Source organism: Tympanuchus pallidicinctus, unplaced genomic scaffold (assembly GCF_026119805.1).
Source record: "Tympanuchus pallidicinctus isolate F22 unplaced genomic scaffold, pur_lepc_1.0 scaffold33, whole genome shotgun sequence".
In the NCBI taxonomy this organism is placed as follows: domain Eukaryota; kingdom Metazoa; phylum Chordata; class Aves; order Galliformes; family Phasianidae; genus Tympanuchus; species Tympanuchus pallidicinctus.
This window is the reverse complement of record NW_026294751.1, coordinates 1874377-1893101: the sequence shown is the minus strand read 5'-3', so window position 1 is coordinate 1893101 and position 18725 is coordinate 1874377. Positions and strand designations below refer to the sequence as shown.

General features: G+C 51.5%; 1 protein-coding gene across 1 annotated transcript in view; it reads left to right on the top strand.

The window, feature by feature from the left end:
• The window catches only part of GRIK3 (glutamate ionotropic receptor kainate type subunit 3), a 69324-nt gene that overhangs the window by 28206 nt on the left and 22393 nt on the right, over positions 1-18725 (top strand). Inside the window, exons 2-8 of the mRNA XM_052698775.1 lie at positions 8294-8470; positions 9316-9573; positions 10704-10885; positions 12697-12750; positions 15321-15494; positions 17093-17236; positions 18520-18627. Of these exons, the coding sequence (XP_052554735.1) occupies positions 8294-8470; positions 9316-9573; positions 10704-10885; positions 12697-12750; positions 15321-15494; positions 17093-17236; positions 18520-18627 (1097 nt within the window). The remainder of the gene's footprint in view (positions 1-8293; positions 8471-9315; positions 9574-10703; positions 10886-12696; positions 12751-15320; positions 15495-17092; positions 17237-18519; positions 18628-18725) is intronic.

Below are 18725 nucleotides of genomic sequence, written 5' to 3'. Positions count from 1 at the left end.
GCAGAGCTCATATGGACCGCGCTGAGCCGGGCTCAGTTCTGTGATCCTGAGCAAAGACCCATCCTTCTGAGTCACGATTCTACCACCTGCAAACAGATTTCAAACCCACTCCCTCCCCTCCTTGCCGTCGATAGCTGCTGTCATTTTGTCTCTTTAAACTATAAAGCCACAGCATTCTCTTTATAGAACAAAGCCCAGCGAAACGCTGAGCGGTGGGGTTATTCCGACTCATTGTCTGGTGAGACGAGATTGAGGTCAGGCCTTGAAGTATTTCCACAAACAGCATTTAAGAAGCAAAATAATTCACATCGTGCTTCCTGTGAGCTGCTGCCTGAGAGGGAACCGCATCCCTGCCCACCCCTCCCTGCATGGGAAGCGGGGGCTGAGGGGGCACCCGCAGGAGGAGCCTTCTGTCTGCTGTGCTTTCCCACGTAGTGCTGGGCTGGGAGATGCCAGAAGCACCTTTTCCAAACAGCCTTTCAATATATTGCACGCGTCAAGAACGAAGACGCTCTGTGCGACAACAGAACCGTCTCTCTCCAAATTTGCTTTCACGTGGACCGCTCTGATTCATCTCTCTCTTGCTCTGCACTATGGGACTGAAGGCACCGTTTGGGTTTTGCAATGAAGGGATAAGAAGGGTTCAGGTCTCTGGGCTCAGTTCCACGTGCAGGAGGAGGAGTGTTTTGCCCAACCTTGTGAGCAGCCCACCACTCACTGCAGACACCATGGGGAGGAGAAGGCTCTTGGGCACTGCACATGGATGGGGTGGGCAGCAGGCAGCCTTCACTCCCAGCTTTCCTGCTTCTCTCCCTTGAATGCTGTTTAATTGAAGCCAGATTCAGCTTGTGGCACCCCACGCTCACTCTGCACCTCCCACCCACATGCAGCCCTTCCTCCCGAGTTCACCCAACTCCCAGCAATCCTCTTTTCCATTGAACTCACGCCATTCTCAGCTCGTCACTCCCTGCTTACCCCTCATGCCCAACAAATAGCACACAGGAAATCACCGATTCTCCTAAAAGGAAAGGAATTGCTGAAAAAAGCCACTTTGGGAAAAGCAGCAGGTGGTCATTTCCCATGCCAAGGCAGCTCTCCTCTCACTGCCACACCTGCAATATCTGACCCTGTGTGTTCCCCACGGAGCTGCAGCCACACAGCAGTGCAGGCTCCAGGTGGGCACTGCAGACCCCTGCCCACCCCAGCACCTGTAACTCAGTGCATGGCCCTCCACCCCAGTAACCCCAGCCCCCTGCAGCAGCGTGCTCCTCACCACGCTCATTACAATGAGCGCATTGCATCTCATTAATTAGTTCTGCGTGGATCAATGCCATCCCTGGGAAAACACTGTGCAGCAACACACCACTGAGTGCCCACACAGCCCCCAGGCTTTGGGGTCAGCTCAGAGCAGCTCACCCACTGCTGCTCATGGTAAAGTTGGGAGCCCTCAACAACAACGCTCCTTTTGCACTGCCTAGGAATCCTTTAATAAAGTTTTCCTCTTCCACCCTCTTTACAAACGAAGCATTCTTGAAGTTTCCCCTTTTCCAAGCTATCAAACTCATAATTTACCTGCTTCAATTTGCGATCTGCTCGGTTGGCTCAGTGATATTAATGAACACGCAGCTCCATTAGCACACAGCTCAGGCTGCGCTCAGCTCTGCCCCTGTGGCAATCAGATCCCTGCAGCCCCCCCCATTGCAGGGGGCACAGACAGCTCCTGGGCTCTGCCACGTGCTTTGTTCTCCTCCATCAGAGGGAAGGGGCTTTTTTTGGTCCATTCTGAATGCTTATGGGACACTCAAGTTCTCCTGCAGCTCCAGGCGCATCCCTCTGCTCCATGTGTGGTTTGTGAGCAAAGAGTGAGTGATGGGGAAATGAAATCTATTACAGAGCTTTCATCTCTTTCCCTGCAGAGGAGTTCGGGCAGAGGGCAGAGGGATGCAGCAGAAAGCATCTTTCCAGAGAATTCTGTGCTTTTTTTTCCCCTCTCTCAATGCTTTCTATTACAAAGAGTGGGGAGGAATGGACAGGACACCAACCAGGAGGACCCCACTATGGGTTTGGGATTTTCAGCTCCGAAACAGAACTCTGTTTGCCAATCAAACTCCGTATCTATCAGGAGCAAATTCTCAGCAGGTGGCACAACAATCTTGCAAAACCGAACTGTTAAATATTTAGGGCAGATGACAAACAATATGTCATAATATTTGCAGAACCGCGTTTGCTATTCCGCTCCTCATCTCGCCGTTTTTGGACGCATCCACAGGAGAATGGGAAACAATTGACTGCCACTATTTGGTTACATTGTGAATGAAGTGTAGGATTTAATTTCGATTCCTTAAGCCTAATATTGCAATGCTGCACGCCAGGTGGATTTTAACACTTATTAGCTGGGGCCTCGCAATGAATATTGAAGAGGAATTTAATTAACATGCGGGAACTCTGATTTTAATTGGGTTTGAGGTTTCATTTCAGACTTCATTCCAATGTGGGACACCTCTATGTCCCACTCCCACTTCCAGGCAGTGCTGCCAGGACAGCTGCTGAGCATACACAGCCCCAGAAAGGTTTGGGGAGCAGAGCAGTGACAGTGTGGCAGGGCACGATGCACGGAAGCACTGCGGCTGAGTTCTGTATTGGTGGCAACCTCAGCAAAAACAGATCCACATCCACACACTTCTGTCCCTTACACCCAGCTCTGCTCCCACCTGCACCCAGCTCTGTTATCCCATGCATTCAGCACTGCTAGCCCATGCATTCAGCCTTGTTATCCCATGCATTCAGCCTTGTTATCCCATGCATTCAGCTCTGTTATCCCATGCATTCAGCACTGCTATCCCATGCATTCAGCTCTGTCACCCCATGCATTCAGCTCTGTCACCCCATGCATTCAGCTCTGTTATCCCATGCATTCAGCTCTGCTATCCCATGCACCCAGCTGTGCTGTCCCCTGCATCCAGAGTTGCTCCCTCCTGCACCCAGCACTGCTGTGCCACACTGTGCACTGGGTAAACCTGACTCTTCCTGGCATTTCCATTGCCCTTACCTTGATGGAATCTACTCCTGAGAGACCATGATGACACCTTTAAAAATTAATTAATTGAGCCTGCTTAAAAAAAGAAAACAAAACGAAACGAAAAAGCCCGTTTCATGTTGATCACGTCCTATGCAAATGAGAAATGTAAATATCATTAGGAAATCTGTTGCTCACTTAATTCCTTGCTGCTGTAGCACTGCAGAAGGCCTTTGATCTCCTCTCGGCGCTTTGATCCGCTCTTGGCCGCGGCTGCTGCGAGGGCACACAGCTCACCCCGTGCAAACGAGGAGCAGCGCCAGGAGCTGCAGCAGCCCCCACCCTGACCCTCAGTGTCCCCACGTTGCCCTGCTGCACCAGCAGCCCCCACCCCTTCTATCCCCCTATCGCAACCCAGCAGTGGGAGCACAGAGCCAGGCACATCCCTGCAGCTCCCTGCGGGCGTCCCGTTGGGCACAGCCCCTCAGCCCGCCCCGATCTACTCCTCGTTACAGAACGAGCCGCCAAATTCCATTAATTTCTCATTTAGTGAGGCTAAAGTGCTGATACATACATTTTAGCTACAGTGCTCTTAATCAGTTAATTTAACCAGAAACATTAATAATGTATTTCTTTGCCACTTGACTGCTCATCCGTTAAACGGCTTATCCATAGGAGAAGGATGTCACCCCTCGTGACATGGAGTACCTAATACAGTGCAAATGAAATAAGATTTTGCATATTTAATATCAGAATGAAGAAAGAAGGAGATGCCGTCTCCTGGGAGCTGCACTGTGCGGCTCGGCGCCGAGCTGGGCGTGCTGCCCTGGCAGGAGGAATTCCCTCCTTACAGGACAGATTTCATTTTCTGCTCGAATTCATCTCCTTGGCATTACTCAGCAAATGCTTCTCTATCCCCGTGCTGCACACTGGGGGTAGCTCTGATGCTGACGTCACCCCCAGGTCCCTCACCAGGGGGGCACAGAGTGCCCAGACCAAGGGAAGCTGTATCCAGGGTTGGAGTGTTCTGTGGTAGCAACTCCTTAGGAAACATAGAAAAATTTGGGGGGGGGGGGGGGAATAAGTAGTTGTTGCCCTTTTTTTTTTCTCTGCAGTGATATTGCCTTTGCATTCTGTTGTCTCCATCACATTTGGTACTATTGCAGCAGCCATGTGCTGAGTGGGCAATCTTGGTAGTGGTCTCCAGCTGCACCAGGGGAGAGTCAGGTTGGATAGCAGGAGAAGTTCCTTCTCCAAGTGGTGATGCATTGGCACAGGCTGTGCTGGGAGTGCTGGGATCACCATCCGTGGAGGTGTTCAGAACTGGAGAGATGTGGCAATGAGGAACGTATGGGCATGGGGGTGGGGGGGAGCAGGGTGTTGGACTTGGGGGTCTGAGAGGGCTTCTCCAGCCTGAATGATTCTGTGATTCTATGACTGGGCAGTGTTCACTCCATACTCAGTGCACAACTCAGGGAACTCCCTTTACTTTCCACTGGTGTTTTCCCATTTCTCCCTGAGGGTTCAGACCCAGCCTTGGGAACACATGAAGCAAGGCAGTGCCGTCCCCTGACTGCACCACTCCCAGCAGCGGAAGCAAAGTGCCAAACCTCCCCTGGTGGATGCACAGGCAGGAGTCGTGCAAAGCTCAGCCCTGTGCTCACACCATCCCCAAACGGGGTCCAGCAGAAGAGGACAAAGTGCCGGACCAAGGCACAAGGCGAGGGGAGGCAGCAGCTCTCGTGCTGCACCCAGCGAGAGCGATTTCAAACCAAGCACTTCTGCCAGGATGTCACACGGAAAGGCTGTCAGAAAGCTGTCTAAATGTGTTAACAACACTGTCAGCGGGGGAGAGAGAAGTGCTATCGGAATGGTTGTTCTTCGGAGCTAAATAACTCGGTGATTTTGTGCGGAGTAGAAGACGAGATCGCACCACGCACCGAGCGCTGAAGGAAGTTCTTGCTGAGGATGGAGCTGTTTGTTTTGTTAAAAAGGGGGAGGGAGGAGAAAGTGATAACCTGAACCACTCTGACTTTCCTGACCCGGCTTTCTGCAAAGCTGGAAGCAGCTCTGATTGCAACCAAAGGGCGAAGCAGAGGATGGAGCCTGGACACAGCTCTGCTCTCTTGGCACAGCTCTGGATTCCTACCATCCCTAGTTGGGATGGGGCAGCAGTGCACAGGTTTGGGCTCAGCTGTGCACAGCCCTTCCCAGAGCTCCACATCCCAGGCACAAGTTCAGCCTTTTGCTTTGGGTTCTCGTTGTGAATTGCTGCTCAATTCCCACCTCAGCAGCAATGTCAGTGGCCATCCAGTCAGATCGAGTAACACAAAATGATAAGACACGAAGCAGATCCTAATTAGTGTGCTTTCTCATTAAGTGATTGACATTCTCTGGAGAGCAATTAGCCTACTCTAAAGGGAAAAGACAAACATTTACTTAACCTGCCTGGTGATTGATACCTGAACTCCAAGAAGTCAGAATCCCAGCCACTGCTGGGATCTGATGACTCAGAGTTTCTCCCTGTGCCTTCCCCAGATACTGCAGAAAAGCACAGAGTTGCAGTGCATGGAGCTCACCCAACAACCCAACACTGCAACCCACCCCCACCCTGATCATCCCATCCAGCACTCTGCTCTACCACCAACTGCTTACAGTCAGTGCTGATGATGGAGAGCATCCAGCAGCACTCTGCACTCTGCACTGAGGCATCTCCCATGGGCTGGTTCCCAGATCTAGTTCCCATCATACCAAATGTGGGACAAAAACAAGGTTTTTTGGGAAAAAAAATATATATATATACGCAAACAAACACAGTCTGAACCTCAGTGTGAGCTGAGCAGCTCATAGCATTGCAAGGTGGACCTGTGTGTCATTGCCTGGGCAAGGAAACAGCAAGGTCCCTTCCTGGGTGTACTGTGCAGCAAATGCCCTCTGATCATCTGCAGGACACTGCACAGCAGCTCTGGGTGCTGCCAGCCAGCCACACATCAGGGAGCAGCAGCCACTGATCTCCCCAGTGCTGGAAATAACTTCAGCAACACCCAGACGGAGACAGAAGTGGTTGAATGAGAAGCGGCCACACCAGAGAGCTTTTACTTTTACTATCTCTGATAAAACTGCTTTACAAGTATATAAAAGTGGAAGCTGCTCTGCTGTTGGCTTTTGACAGCCTGTTGGCTCTCCGTGTTCCACCCAAGAGGGGCACAGCACAGCTCCTATCCCCCTGCAGCCATTGCACCCTGCGGAGCTGACAGCCCCTCCGAGCTCCCTCTGCTCTCAGCACCAATGGGAATTCTGGTGTGCCCATGGAATGGCTGCTTCATGTTCATTCTGAGGGTAAATGCTCAGTTTTCAGACCTTGTGCTGACTTTCCTGTGCTGCTCAGTGGAAGGCTGCTTGCTGGAGCCCTGCAGCACGTTGCACCGAGGGGTACAGGGGGTCCCAAGTCTCCCCACGATCTGCAAGCTGATGCCATCCCACAAATCATCTCCACTTCGTTCAAATGGAAAAGCTGCAACAATTATTTTCATAATTAGCCGCCTTTTCAAATTAATGCCAGTTATGCTATGTAATCATGATGAAGATTATGCATTAATCAGCTGCTCCAAGCCGGTTATTAGGCTCTTTAAATAATGATTGCAATGAATATATCTGAAGGAGAGACCCAGAGCCAGGAGAGAGGCAGCACACAGCATCCCTCGGTGCTGAGCACTCAGTGGTGCCTGCTGCTGGCACCTCTGCAAACATGGATTTCACACTGTCCTGGTGTCTGCAGCACCCGGCAGTGCAGTCAGAGATATATGGCTCCTTCCTGCCCTCTTCCACTGCCTGGTACTAAATTCAAGCTATTGGGTGGTTGCACGGAAAATTTGTTTCTGTCAAAAAACCTATTATATCCAATTGGATGTCTGGAATGGGAATTTATTTGGGCTCAAGCAGCAGTAATCCACACAGGCAGACCTTCTGTATTGTGCCCTAATAAGACGTGCTGCAAAGGAACTCTGAAAGCTCGTGTCAGCTGCTCTGTGATCGATGTCACACGAAACCAGTTATCATTCCGGGATGATGCTGGAAAACACAAAAAAATCTTCTGCTACAATGTTCTGGGCAGTAAATCTTTGAACAGAGAGGATGAACCTCATGCTCACTTCATTCCTGTTTATTGTTTCTGGTGTAATATTGAGCAAGAATCTTCCCTACCCTGTGAAACGTGGATGAACTACCGGTGTGTACAGCTGATAGGGGTGAATCCATCCCTCAATAGCCAGAGGTTACAGCAGGATGCAGTGAGTATGGGGCTCTGGGACAGCCATCCTGGGCTCCTGCCCACACTGCTGGGCGTTCTACAGTGACTGCTTGGAGATCCCATAGGATTGAAATGGGTCTCCAGAATCTTTTCTTTACTCTTCCCCCCATTGCCCATGTTACTACCGAGACCTAAAATATTTTTTCCCAGTGAAAACATTCAGTGAACAACTCCAATGTCTGTAATGAAATACTTTAGGTCCACCTTAAATTGGAAAGGAAGATTTTCTTCCCACTAACAAACCCAGAGCCCATCTGTTACCAGTTGCACTTGCTTATCTCGCTCATCCATTAATTATTTTGGTTTACTTTTTAATAAGATGGAGCAGGGTTTGTGAGCCTTTCCGCAGCTCCGCGAAGGGCGCAGGGCTGTACCTACAATGATGTACAAGTGCATAATTTACAGCCACCCCGAGTTGCTTCCATTAGGTTGGCTGTCAGCAGGGAATTGAGGACAAGACGTAGCAATGCCACGACATGAGCTCGCTGCCCATGGGGAGGTGTAATGGCACAAACAGCTCCTGAGCACGAGGAAGCAGCATCCGAGATGTGCATTACTGAGCTGATGTGCTGTGGGATAGGCAGATCTCTGCTGGTGTGAATTAAGGACTTGGATGAGCAAACACGAGGAACGATGGAAGACGGGAAGGGCACTGAAAGGCCATGAGAAGCAGCAGCCCAGCCCAGCAGTGCGCCCCTCCCCAGGGCTGGCCCTGCTCCCACAGCATGCCATGCACCTGCCTCATACACATACTCCAAGGCATCAGATTTGTCCCTGAAAAGCTGACACCAAAAGCTTCCCTGCAGCACCTGCCAATGAGCTGAACCACTTTATGATTCTACAGCAGCCTGGGATGAGCTGTTGGTCAGCTCACTGATGGCACAGCTCCACCCGAGCCTTCTAGCCCTTGCTGTGTGCCACCGTAACCACAGCATCCACGGCTCCATCCTGCTCCTTTTGTGTTCCAGGAGGGATCTTTGAGTACACCGATGGCCCCAACACGCAGGTGATGAGCGCAGAGGAGCAAGCCTTCCGATTTTCTGCCAACATCATCAACAGGAACAGAACGCTGCTGCCCAACACCACGCTGACCTACGACATCCAGAGGATACACTTCCACGACAGCTTTGAAGCCACCAAGAAAGGTGAGCAGGCAATGCATTCCCCTCAGCCGTGGGCTCAGTGCACAACTGCACGGGGCCGACCCTCCAAGGCACTGACACAGGGCAGCAACTGCTCCTTTTGTCCCCACAAAGCTCCTTTCAGTGCTTGCTTCTCATCCTGCACGCAGGTCTGTAGGCCACGCTGTGTTTATTTCATTGTATCCCCAGCAATTCAAACCTCCCCGGTGCAGAACGTCGGCTTGCTTTCTTTCAGGGCAGCTTTCCTAATGCTTTGCAATGAAGCAGAGCTGTCAAAAAACCCCACGCTGCCCTTTGATTTGGAGGGAGGCAGCAGAGGCGACAGAGAAATAATCTGTTCCTGTGAAAAACTTCAGTGTTTTTTTCCCCCCAAAATGCCTCCAGCCCTAAATGCAGTTGTTCTGCTTTAATTTCTCAGTGAAAGCTTCAGCGGAGCTCGGGGAAGCATTATTTGGCAGAAAAGAAACTCTATTAAAATTGATGGGAAAACACATTTGTCAGGGCAATTTTGATCATTTCTGTGCTCATACCCAACACAGCCCTAATGGCGAGCTAACCGGGCAGCCCCCAGCCACACTGCCATTAAGAGGTAATTACCCTCTGAAGCATATTCAGCTCAGATCAATGGACATGAGCTGCTCCAAGGGGATGTCAGCCCCAGGCACACCCCATGGGATGAGCTTGGGGGGCTCAGCACAAAGGATGCCAAAGAGGCACCCAGTGGCTGAGTGGCCTGGCTGCAGGTGGGTGATGTCTTTGGCATCTCCACAGCTCAGTCTGTCCGTTGCCCCACTGCCCCCACCCCACACTGCAGCCTTGCTCTGCTGATGGCCTCTCACCCCTTGCAGCCTGTGACCAGCTGGCTCTCGGCGTCGTAGCAATATTCGGACCATCCCAAGGCTCCTGCACCAACGCTGTGCAGTCCATCTGCAATGCCCTGGAGGTGCCACACATCCAGCTCCGGTGGAAGCACCACCCTTTGGATAACAAGGACACTTTCTACGTCAACCTTTATCCTGACTATGCTTCCCTTAGCCATGCCATTCTGGACCTGGTGCAGTACTTGAAATGGAGGTCAGCCACTGTGGTTTACGATGACAGCACAGGTAGGTGAAGGAGGTGCTTTGAAAGGAGGAATCTGGGAGGTTTCTTATTGTGGGTCCCATTTAGGAGGTGCTCCCAGGAACCCATCTGGAAGCCAAATCTCACAGTGTGCAGAACACCCCGGGGGTCCCATCCCAGAGCTTTTCCATCCTTGGGCACATAGAAGCCAGGGCTGGGACAGAGGGATGAGGGGGATCAGAGCTGCAGGGCAGTGCCTGGCCCAGCTCCACGGCTGCCATTGGGAATGGACTTTCCCAGCTGAAAGCAAAGGCAGTTCTGCAAAGTTTTTTTTTGTTTTTTTTGGCTAATTCTATAAAAAAGTAGCTGACAAAGTTTTTCACTTAAAGAATGCTGTTGATGGTTAAACAAAGCAAAGAGCTGCACAGCGCTATAGATTAAAAAAGAGCAGAAACAAAAGACACATTGGAGAGCCTGTCCAACCTCATTCCACTAAACCAAATGGTTTCTTTAGGGGAGGGCTGATGAGAACACAGTTTGACATTCCTGTTTTGCAAATGTGGGTCACAGTATGTTCCCTTCGTGGCATATTCTAATGCACTTCTACTATGCACGGGGACTCGCTTTGCTTTTCCTGCCTGCGATAGGCATCTGCTGAACTCCTTCTTGCAGCATGAGATACCAATAGCTCCAGCTCAGCTGCATTCAGCACAGCTTTGTACATTCCACATAAAACAGGAACGAATTCTAAGGACAGCGAGACGGTTACAAGTTGTGATTAAGTGCCCGCTATGAACCACGCTATTCATAAATCTAAGTGCGTTTTCATTTTTTTCTTTTGCTGTTGCCCATGATAAATACCAGGGATTTTAATTTGTCATGTAGATAATTATCACAGCCTGTCCTTTCTCAAGGGCATATTTGCTTAAGAAAAAGCAGTTTGACAACAGAGATGACTGAGTTTGGGAGCAGCCCTGTTCCCCTCTTCCCACCCAGTGCCAGGACCCAGCTCTGCCCTTTACTCTGATAGACCTTTAGCATCCAGGGCAGGGAGGAACGGCTTGTCTGCATCCCTATTATTACCAAAAGGAAACAGCTTACTCTGATGCCCGCCTGCAGGGCAGGGCAGCCCATCCCATAACGCTCTGGGTTTGTCTTTGTGCAATGCCTGAAGGCCTCATCCGGCTGCAGGAGCTCATCATGGCCCCATCACGGTACAACATCCGCCTGAAGATCCGCCAGCTGCCGCTGGACACGGACGATGCACGGCCTCTGCTGAAGGAGATGAAGCGGGGCAGGGAGTTCCGCATCATCTTCGACTGCAGCCACCTGATGGCAGCCCAGATCCTCAGGCAGGTGAGCGGGGGGACTTTGGGGACACGGGGGGAGATGGGGACACGAGGGGTGGGGACCTGGGCTCAGTCCTGCCTACAGCAGAAGGTACAACACATACATTCCATGCTAGCTCTCCTAAGGCAGCCTTTGGGCCATCCTGCACAAATGCCACGGTGGCACCACTGAGGTCTCAGCCCCACTCCTTGCAGCAGTGCTGCAGCCATGACCTCCCAGGCACTGTGTGCAGTTCTTGCACTCTAACCAGATATCAATGATCTGCTGTCACCAGGCTCCCCCCCCTCCTTCCCTGTCTCCTGCCTCTGTCACAGCTGCTGGCCCAGCTCCTCTCACCCAAGTGCCATTACGTGGCAGGGTCAGCATCAGACAGAGGGAAACATTTCAGGAAGAGCGCTGCTCAGATCAGCCCAGCAAGACGCTGCCATACAGATTAAATAGATGCCCTGAAGGGCTGGGAAAGCAAGCAGAGAAAGAGACTTCTCCTGCAACCTGCTTGATGCAAAATGAAGAGAAATCAGAAAGCCTAGGAGGGATTATTAAAGAAAGCAATAGAAGGGACTCATTGTCTCCTGCCTATTATTTTAGCATGCTGGCTGTGCTCAGTGCTGTTCACTTATCATGTGGTTTATTATAGTTTATTGTGCCATCTGCTCCGCTTGTCGCTGCGAGTGCAGAGTGAGGAAGATGGAGGAGGGGGGGCTGCAGGGAAGGAACTTCTCCAGAGCCCTTCTGTGTGTCAGCAGGGTTTGCTCTTTTGTCAGCAGCAGCGGCCACTCCGTTCCTTTCCTTCCTGGACAAACAAATCACTGCAGGACTTTGTGGGAGAGCTCTGCCTGCTCATGGGCGTTATCTGTGTTCTCCAGCTATGCCCATTTCTGGTCACTTCGTAATGCTGTATGCCTGTTCTCTTGCTTCTCAGCCCCTCTGCTCCCCTTGGCAGCTGTCTCCAAACAGCTGCAGCTCTCCACAGTATATAGATGTGCTGCCTTCACTTTGATGGAGTTCCCATCCCATCCTGGGGCTCACCTGCAACTCCCACCCCTGGTTCACCACGGATTTATTTCCCCACCATCCCAGACATCAGCTGTGCTCGTGCTGCAGGAGCAGGGCTGGCTGCCTGCAGCAGGACAGAGCTGCCATCCACCACCACCTCCTGCACCTGAACCCTCTATTTACTCCTCTGATTTCACATGTCCTCAAAGACATCTATTTCTGCACCCAGGTGTGCAGCTCTGAGAGCCCCACAGGCCACAGGTACAAGGCTCTCGAAAGAGATTCCCAAGAATCTCGGGGTGAAGATGCACCCCAGAGGTACAACTTCAAGGCTTGTGATCTCCATCCTTTCCTTTACCCGTGGTTTTTGACATCCTGCTTCTTTCCAAACTGTCACTTCCTTCCTCGGAGCGAAATTCTGCCCTAGTAATTTCAGCAGAAAACAAGGGAAGTAAACATCTCCTGGGGGACGTGAAGTTGCTTTCCCATCAGTGGAGATTTTAAAGTGCTCCTGCATGTGTTTTTCTGCAGAAAGCAAGCTCACAGTCAGCACCGCAGGGACAACCACGACTGTCTCCTGATTATGGAATCAGAGAATCACAGAATCACTGAGCTTGGAGAAGCTCTCCACAATCCCCAAGATCCAAGCTCAACCCAACCCTACCATGCCCACTGACCATGTCCCCAAGTGCCACATCCCCACAGTTCTGGATGCCTGCAGGGACTCCCTGTGCAGTCTGTGCCACTGCATCACTGCTCCTTGGAGAAGAGTTTTACTCCCTCCTTTCCCCCACTAACTGCCTTTCCCTCCTCTCCCCAAGGCCATGGCAATGGGAATGATGACGGAGTACTACCACTTCATCTTCACCACTCTGGTAACGTATCTGCTCTGTAACCCCAACCGTCCCCCAGTGGGGAGCTGCAGGGTGAGGGGTGGGATGGCAGGGAGGGCTGTGGGCAGATCTGGGCTGAACAACCCAGCAGAACCATCAGCAGCTCCACCACCATTACAGCTCCATCCTGTGTGCTCTGCAGAAAGGCCTGTGCACGAGATGAGCTCTGCTCTCATTATCCATGGGCCACTTCTTCCCAACACCAGGAGCCATTCTGGTCTGGGCTTTCCAGCTTGCTGCTTTTGTTCCCGCTCGGGATGCTATTGTCTACTCTACTGTTGAGTGTTGCGTGATTCTGAAAATCCAATTTATCTCTCTGCCTTTAGGAAAGCAGCAGACAAAACTAACCCTTAAAAACTGCAAAATTTATTTTTCAAATGCAAAAGACATTTTAATTACCCCTGCTACTATTATCTATTCCAGGCAGCTTTAAGCATTTCCCAGATAACCTCCTATTAATCAGCCCCAGCTGAGCCTAGAGTACATTTCATGTGTAGGTACAGCCTGGAGGCGGGAAAAGAAGAATTATAATAAATTAATAGATAAGCAATCACAATTAATGCCACTTTCCTGAAATAACAGTTATATCATGGGAAAGATATTTTAATCTGTCATTCCTTAAGGCAATGTTTTCCTAGCTTGCAACGCATGTGCTTCGGCGTCTACAGTACTAGACCCATGGGGTGCTAATGAATTAGTCTATTATGTTATACTGAATGTTTCTAAAAGGTCCCCAGTCAATACCGAGTGCAGTGCATCAACACTTGGCACGAAATGCTGCTGCAGTGTGCTCAGCAGCACGGCTCTGCTCAGTGCTCCTGCAGCAGCAGCCCCAGTCCGGCCTGCCCTATAGGAGCACAGCTCTCTGTGCAGCTCTGCTATCCCATAATGTCCCGAGCACGGATGGTCCTCCGAGCCCAATGCTTCCAGGGATTTCCCAGCAACTTTGGAAAGCAGCTCTTTGCAAACATGGAAGCTTCCCAGTGCCCCAAAGGAAGCAAGGATCCTCCCACGCTTTGTGCAGAGGGAAACCACAGCCCCCAAGCTCAGGCTGGGGAGTGTGGACATGAGGATGTCGTGCATTTGTGGTGTGACTGCCCACTGCAGCTCCCATGGGGAATGGCATCACCTGGGGAGGATCCCCCAGAGCCCCGGGAGCAGAACTGGCCTGAAGGCAGAGGGACGGAGGGGAGAATAAATCTGCAGTAAGAAAAAAAAGTGGCGAAAAAGAATGCTGATGAGGTGGAAAATAGAACCAGATGTTCCAATTTGTGGCTGTACAGGAGCGGAAAATGTGGGAGAAACTGATAGGGCAATTCCCCCCTGAGGTGCTCTGATGCTCGGTGGGGCTGTGCATTGCCCAGCTGCACTGGTGGGAGCACAGCCCAGTGCTGCATGGAGCAGAGGACCCCACAGCAGACATCTGCATGTCTGAGCTTATCAGCTCCGTGTGCTAGCGGTGGCTGTAACCCATCTGAAAGCAGCATACAACCGGGCCTGAGCGCTGCACTTTAATGAGACGTGAGGTTTGCACTTGCCATTTTTCAGCAAGAAAACAAAAAAAACAACAAATGCCCACCCAGCCCAGACCCTGCGCTGTGCTGTGCTGCCTGTGATGAACAGCATTGCAGGCTGCTCCAGCAGGTTACAGCCCAGCATCCATCAGCAGCCAGCCCAGGGCGCAAGGACATGGGGATGCACAAGGAGAGATCAAACTCCTAAATATTACGAAAGCAAAACAGCTGTAGGAACTCAGATCTTCCACTGAGCATGAAGTGCTGGCTGCTGGTGAGTGCTGATTGTGTTCTGCTTTGCTCAGGGCGCTGCATTTCAGGGCCAGTGTTTCTGCAGCTGCCTATGGGCAGAACAGAGCTTGTGTCTGGTGAGCACATAGCCCAGCTACATCCTGCTGGTACAGCCACAACATACAAAGCAGCTCCAAAACCTCTGGCTGCCATGCATCCCATGCCCCAACTACACCCATGCAGCTCTCCGTCCCATCCGAGCTGTGCAGGCTCTGGGTTGTGCCCTGGGCTCATCACTCACCCCCACACCACTGATGGGGCACTGAGGATGATCCCTGAGCTGGAGTCCATCTCGAGCTGAGCACCGGAGCCAGGAGATGCATTAAGGAGTGCCCGTCCCTGCTGTGTGCCAAGCCATGTCCGCGGGCCAGCTGCCAGCAGCTCAGGGCTGCCTGGCTGGGAGAGTTTTCTTTCAGTTGCATAAAGGGCCCTCTCATTCATTTGCAGACTGTGTAGCCTGGTTGGAACGTCAAGAGATGCATCTCCGTTCCTCTTTGATCGCTGTCTGCTAGATTCAGAGTCACTCCACCATCCCCAGCACCCGGAGGGCTCTGGTGCTCACAGCAAATTCTCTCCCATCGCCTCCCTGTCCCACCAGCACACAGCAGCATGGGTTGCAGCTGGCAGCCCTGCAGCATCACTGCCTCTTGCCCACGTGCTCTGCCATGGCACACACACAACCCAGTGTAAAAGAGATCAACACCCCACAGCTAAATCCAATGTTTAACCCGGTTTCTCTCTTTTTAGGATCTTTATGCACTAGATCTAGAACCATACCGCTACTCTGGAGTGAACCTGACTGGTTTCAGGATCCTCAATGTGGAGAATCCCCACGTGTCCTCCATCATCGAGAAGTGGGCGATGGAGAGGCTGCAGTCTGCGCCCAAAGCAGAGCTGGGGCTGCTCGACGGCGTGATGATGGTATGGGGTGTGTGGGGTGTGCTGAGGGTACAGGGTGTCATAGGACATGGTGTCATGGGCTGGGAAATGGGGATGTGGGGTGTGATGGTGTGGTGTGTGGTGGTATGGGGTGTGGTGGTGCAGGGTGTGATGGTACAAAGCATGGTGATGGTACAAAGCATGGTGATGGTACAAAGCATGGTGATGGCACGAGGCATGGTGATGGTACAAGATATGATGATGGTACAAGGTGTGATGATGGTACAAGGTGTGATGATGGTACAAGGTGTGATGATGGTACAGAGCATGACGACAGCACAAAGCATTCAAATCCAAAGCTTTCACTACTGCCAAAGACAGAGCACAATGGGGTTTGTCATCCCAGGAAGCCTCCAGAAGGAGCAGAGCACATGACTGGACTGGGTCAGGCAGTTCACTGAGATTGATGCAGGGAAGAAGAGCCACAGCTATGCCCAGAGACAGCTTCTACCGCAGCTTTGATGACTCCTTTTAGGGCCTGATGGCAGCTCTGCTCCACCGAGTTACGGCTCGGAAGGTGCAGCACCTGCTCACCCATCTGTCTTCCCTGCAAGTTTGTCTCTGGCCCCGTAACTGTTGACTGGTTGCCTCCCGATCCTTCCCACAGGTAGCACAGCTCCCAGACTTTCACCTTGAGAAGGCTCCTCGTATCCCTCTATTCTGCTTTATTTTCCTTTGGAAGACAGTCTCATCACTCTTCTCCTTTTACACTGCATGCAGGGGTGCAGGAGGGTCTCAGCACTACACTAATTCCCCATGAAACTGCCTTGCCACGTCCTCGTGCTCCTCTCCCAGCCCCAAACACACAAAGTCTGTCCCCACTGCTGTGCCAGGAGCCTGCAGGACACACACTGCCCACTCATCACGCTTGGGTGCTGCAGCCATGGGGACAGTGCCATGCTGGAGGATTTTCTCCATGGCCACGTCCTGATGGATGTTCCCCTTTGTTTGCTGTGCTACTTGTTTCATTGTGCTGTACACCATTCTGCAGCTTTGGGAAGCTAGCAAACAATGTATTTTCCCCAGCAGGATTCATCACAGCAAGGTGTAAAATTAACCTGATGCCCTTGAGCACTTTGGAGGAGAGATGGGGCACCTTATGGTACCCAAAGCCATCACCTCACAGAAAGTTCTCCCTGGTTCCAAAACTGAAATGTAGGCAGATGTTATGTAGCTGTGATGTGCTGGCTGGGTCATTTTGGAAAGTTCTCCATGCACAGGGACAAGCCACTTTGCTTTTCTGGTTCTTCTTTCCCTTTGTACACATGTGCATGGCTAAGATGCTCTCATGTAAGGATGCTTTACTCTCCTTAGACTAAGCAGATGAAATAAGAAAGCTCTGTTTCTATCTCCTACATTTAGAATTAGCTTCTCCATTTGACAACACAGCAGCTAGAGCATCAGGAACAGCCCGGATAGACTCATGCAAACAGATGACATTGTGCCAAGCTCTGATTTCAGGACAGAGCTGTGCTCTTTCAGCCTGAAGAACAGAAACTCGCTCTGCTGCATCTCTGCCCTGTATGCACAGGTGTCACCAGCACTCTGCAGAGCCACAAATGCTGTTCCCTTCCCTTTAGACAGACGCGGCCCTGCTGTATGATGCTGTGCACGTGGTGTCTGTGTGCTATCAGCGCGCCCCGCAGATGACGGTGAATTCCCTGCAGTGTCACCGGCACAAGGCCTGGCGCTTCGGAGGACGATTCATGAACTTCATCAAGGAGGTGAGAGCCCGATTTGCAGCTCTAATTGCTCAAAATGACTGCAAAGATTCTGCAGCAGGAGCAGTGAGGCATACCTGCACACGTAACAGAGGGTTTCGTGCTTCCAGGGCTATGAAAACTCTCCCCAGGACCCCACATGTTGCTCTGGCTGCAAAGAGTCCTTTGTAAGAACAAATGAAGGCAGGGAGATGGTGCAAACCTGCCAGTGTGGCTCTGTAGGAAAGTCACCTTTTTACCCCCTGGCCTTTGGAAACTTCTGGAGCAGTGACTTTTTGCGTAGGAAGTCAGGGAAGCAGCTGCAGCAAAGGACACATGCCCAGGGTTGGACCTAAAAGGTTGGGCACAGAGTCCCATAAGGTCCATAAACACAAAGACAGAAGGACACTGCTGGTGTCAGGGTGCTGCAGCTTGCCCTGCGGACAGCCCTGCACCCAGCCTGGGCAGCACAACCATGCAGCTGTGGGAGCAGTGAGAGGAATTGCTCCCATCACAGGCAGAGAATGAACCTCCTCTTAATCGGCTCTGAAGATTGTATCTCTTCTATCTCTGCCTCTCTCTCTCTCCCCTATTTCATGTTTTCTTCCCTTCTGTGGAAAGCTGCTCCAGCTGGCTGCCAAAAGACAGTGTAAATAATTTGTTTGGTTGGTTCCTTTTGCAAATTATCCTGAGCTCACACGCCAGTGCCCTCCTGTCGTTTCCCATTCTGGCACCAACACAGCACAGTGCAGAGATAAGTGTGCCCCTATTGCACCCCGAGCAACACTGCCACACACTGTGAGCACGGCTGCAGCGATGGCCACAGTGCCACCTGCTGAGGTCACACTGCAGGAGTGCCAGCACTCCCACAGCTGCCCATTGCTCAGGACATTCAGGCTCCCATTCCCCTCGGGAGCATCAGCATCCTGCCAAAAGCAGCTCTTAATTTATGAGCTCAACCAGAGCTGTCCCAGAGCCGGGCTCCCCACAGCCCAGCATTTATCAGCACCGCAAGGATAAATGCAGCCCGCAAGGATGCTATGATGAATGCAGGAGTTTTTTACTGAGTCATCACAGCCCCAACAGCTGTCGGACACAAAAGGTGCAAACAAAACCAGCACAGGGACTGCAGAGCGCTCTGAACGTCTCCATCTGCAGAACACGGCGATGGAGGTGGTCATTAATTAATCATGTTCTTTGGGGAGAAAGAACCAGGGGTGGGACTAATTAAAAGATAGTAGAGCGGAGGGCAAGAAGCTTATTTACGATGCCAACTGACAGCCCTGTGTTTTTCCTCTCCCCTCCAGGCCCAGTGGGAAGGACTCACCGGACGCATCGTCTTTAACAAGAGCAGCGGTCTACGCACAGATTTTGACTTGGACATCATCAGCCTGAAAGAAGACGGCCTTGAAAAGGTAGGCAGTGTCTGTCCTGCCCCAGCACAGCTCTGACGCTGGTGGTTGCGTTGCTTCCCTGTTTTCTGGGTTTTATATAAGGATATTTATTCTGCAAG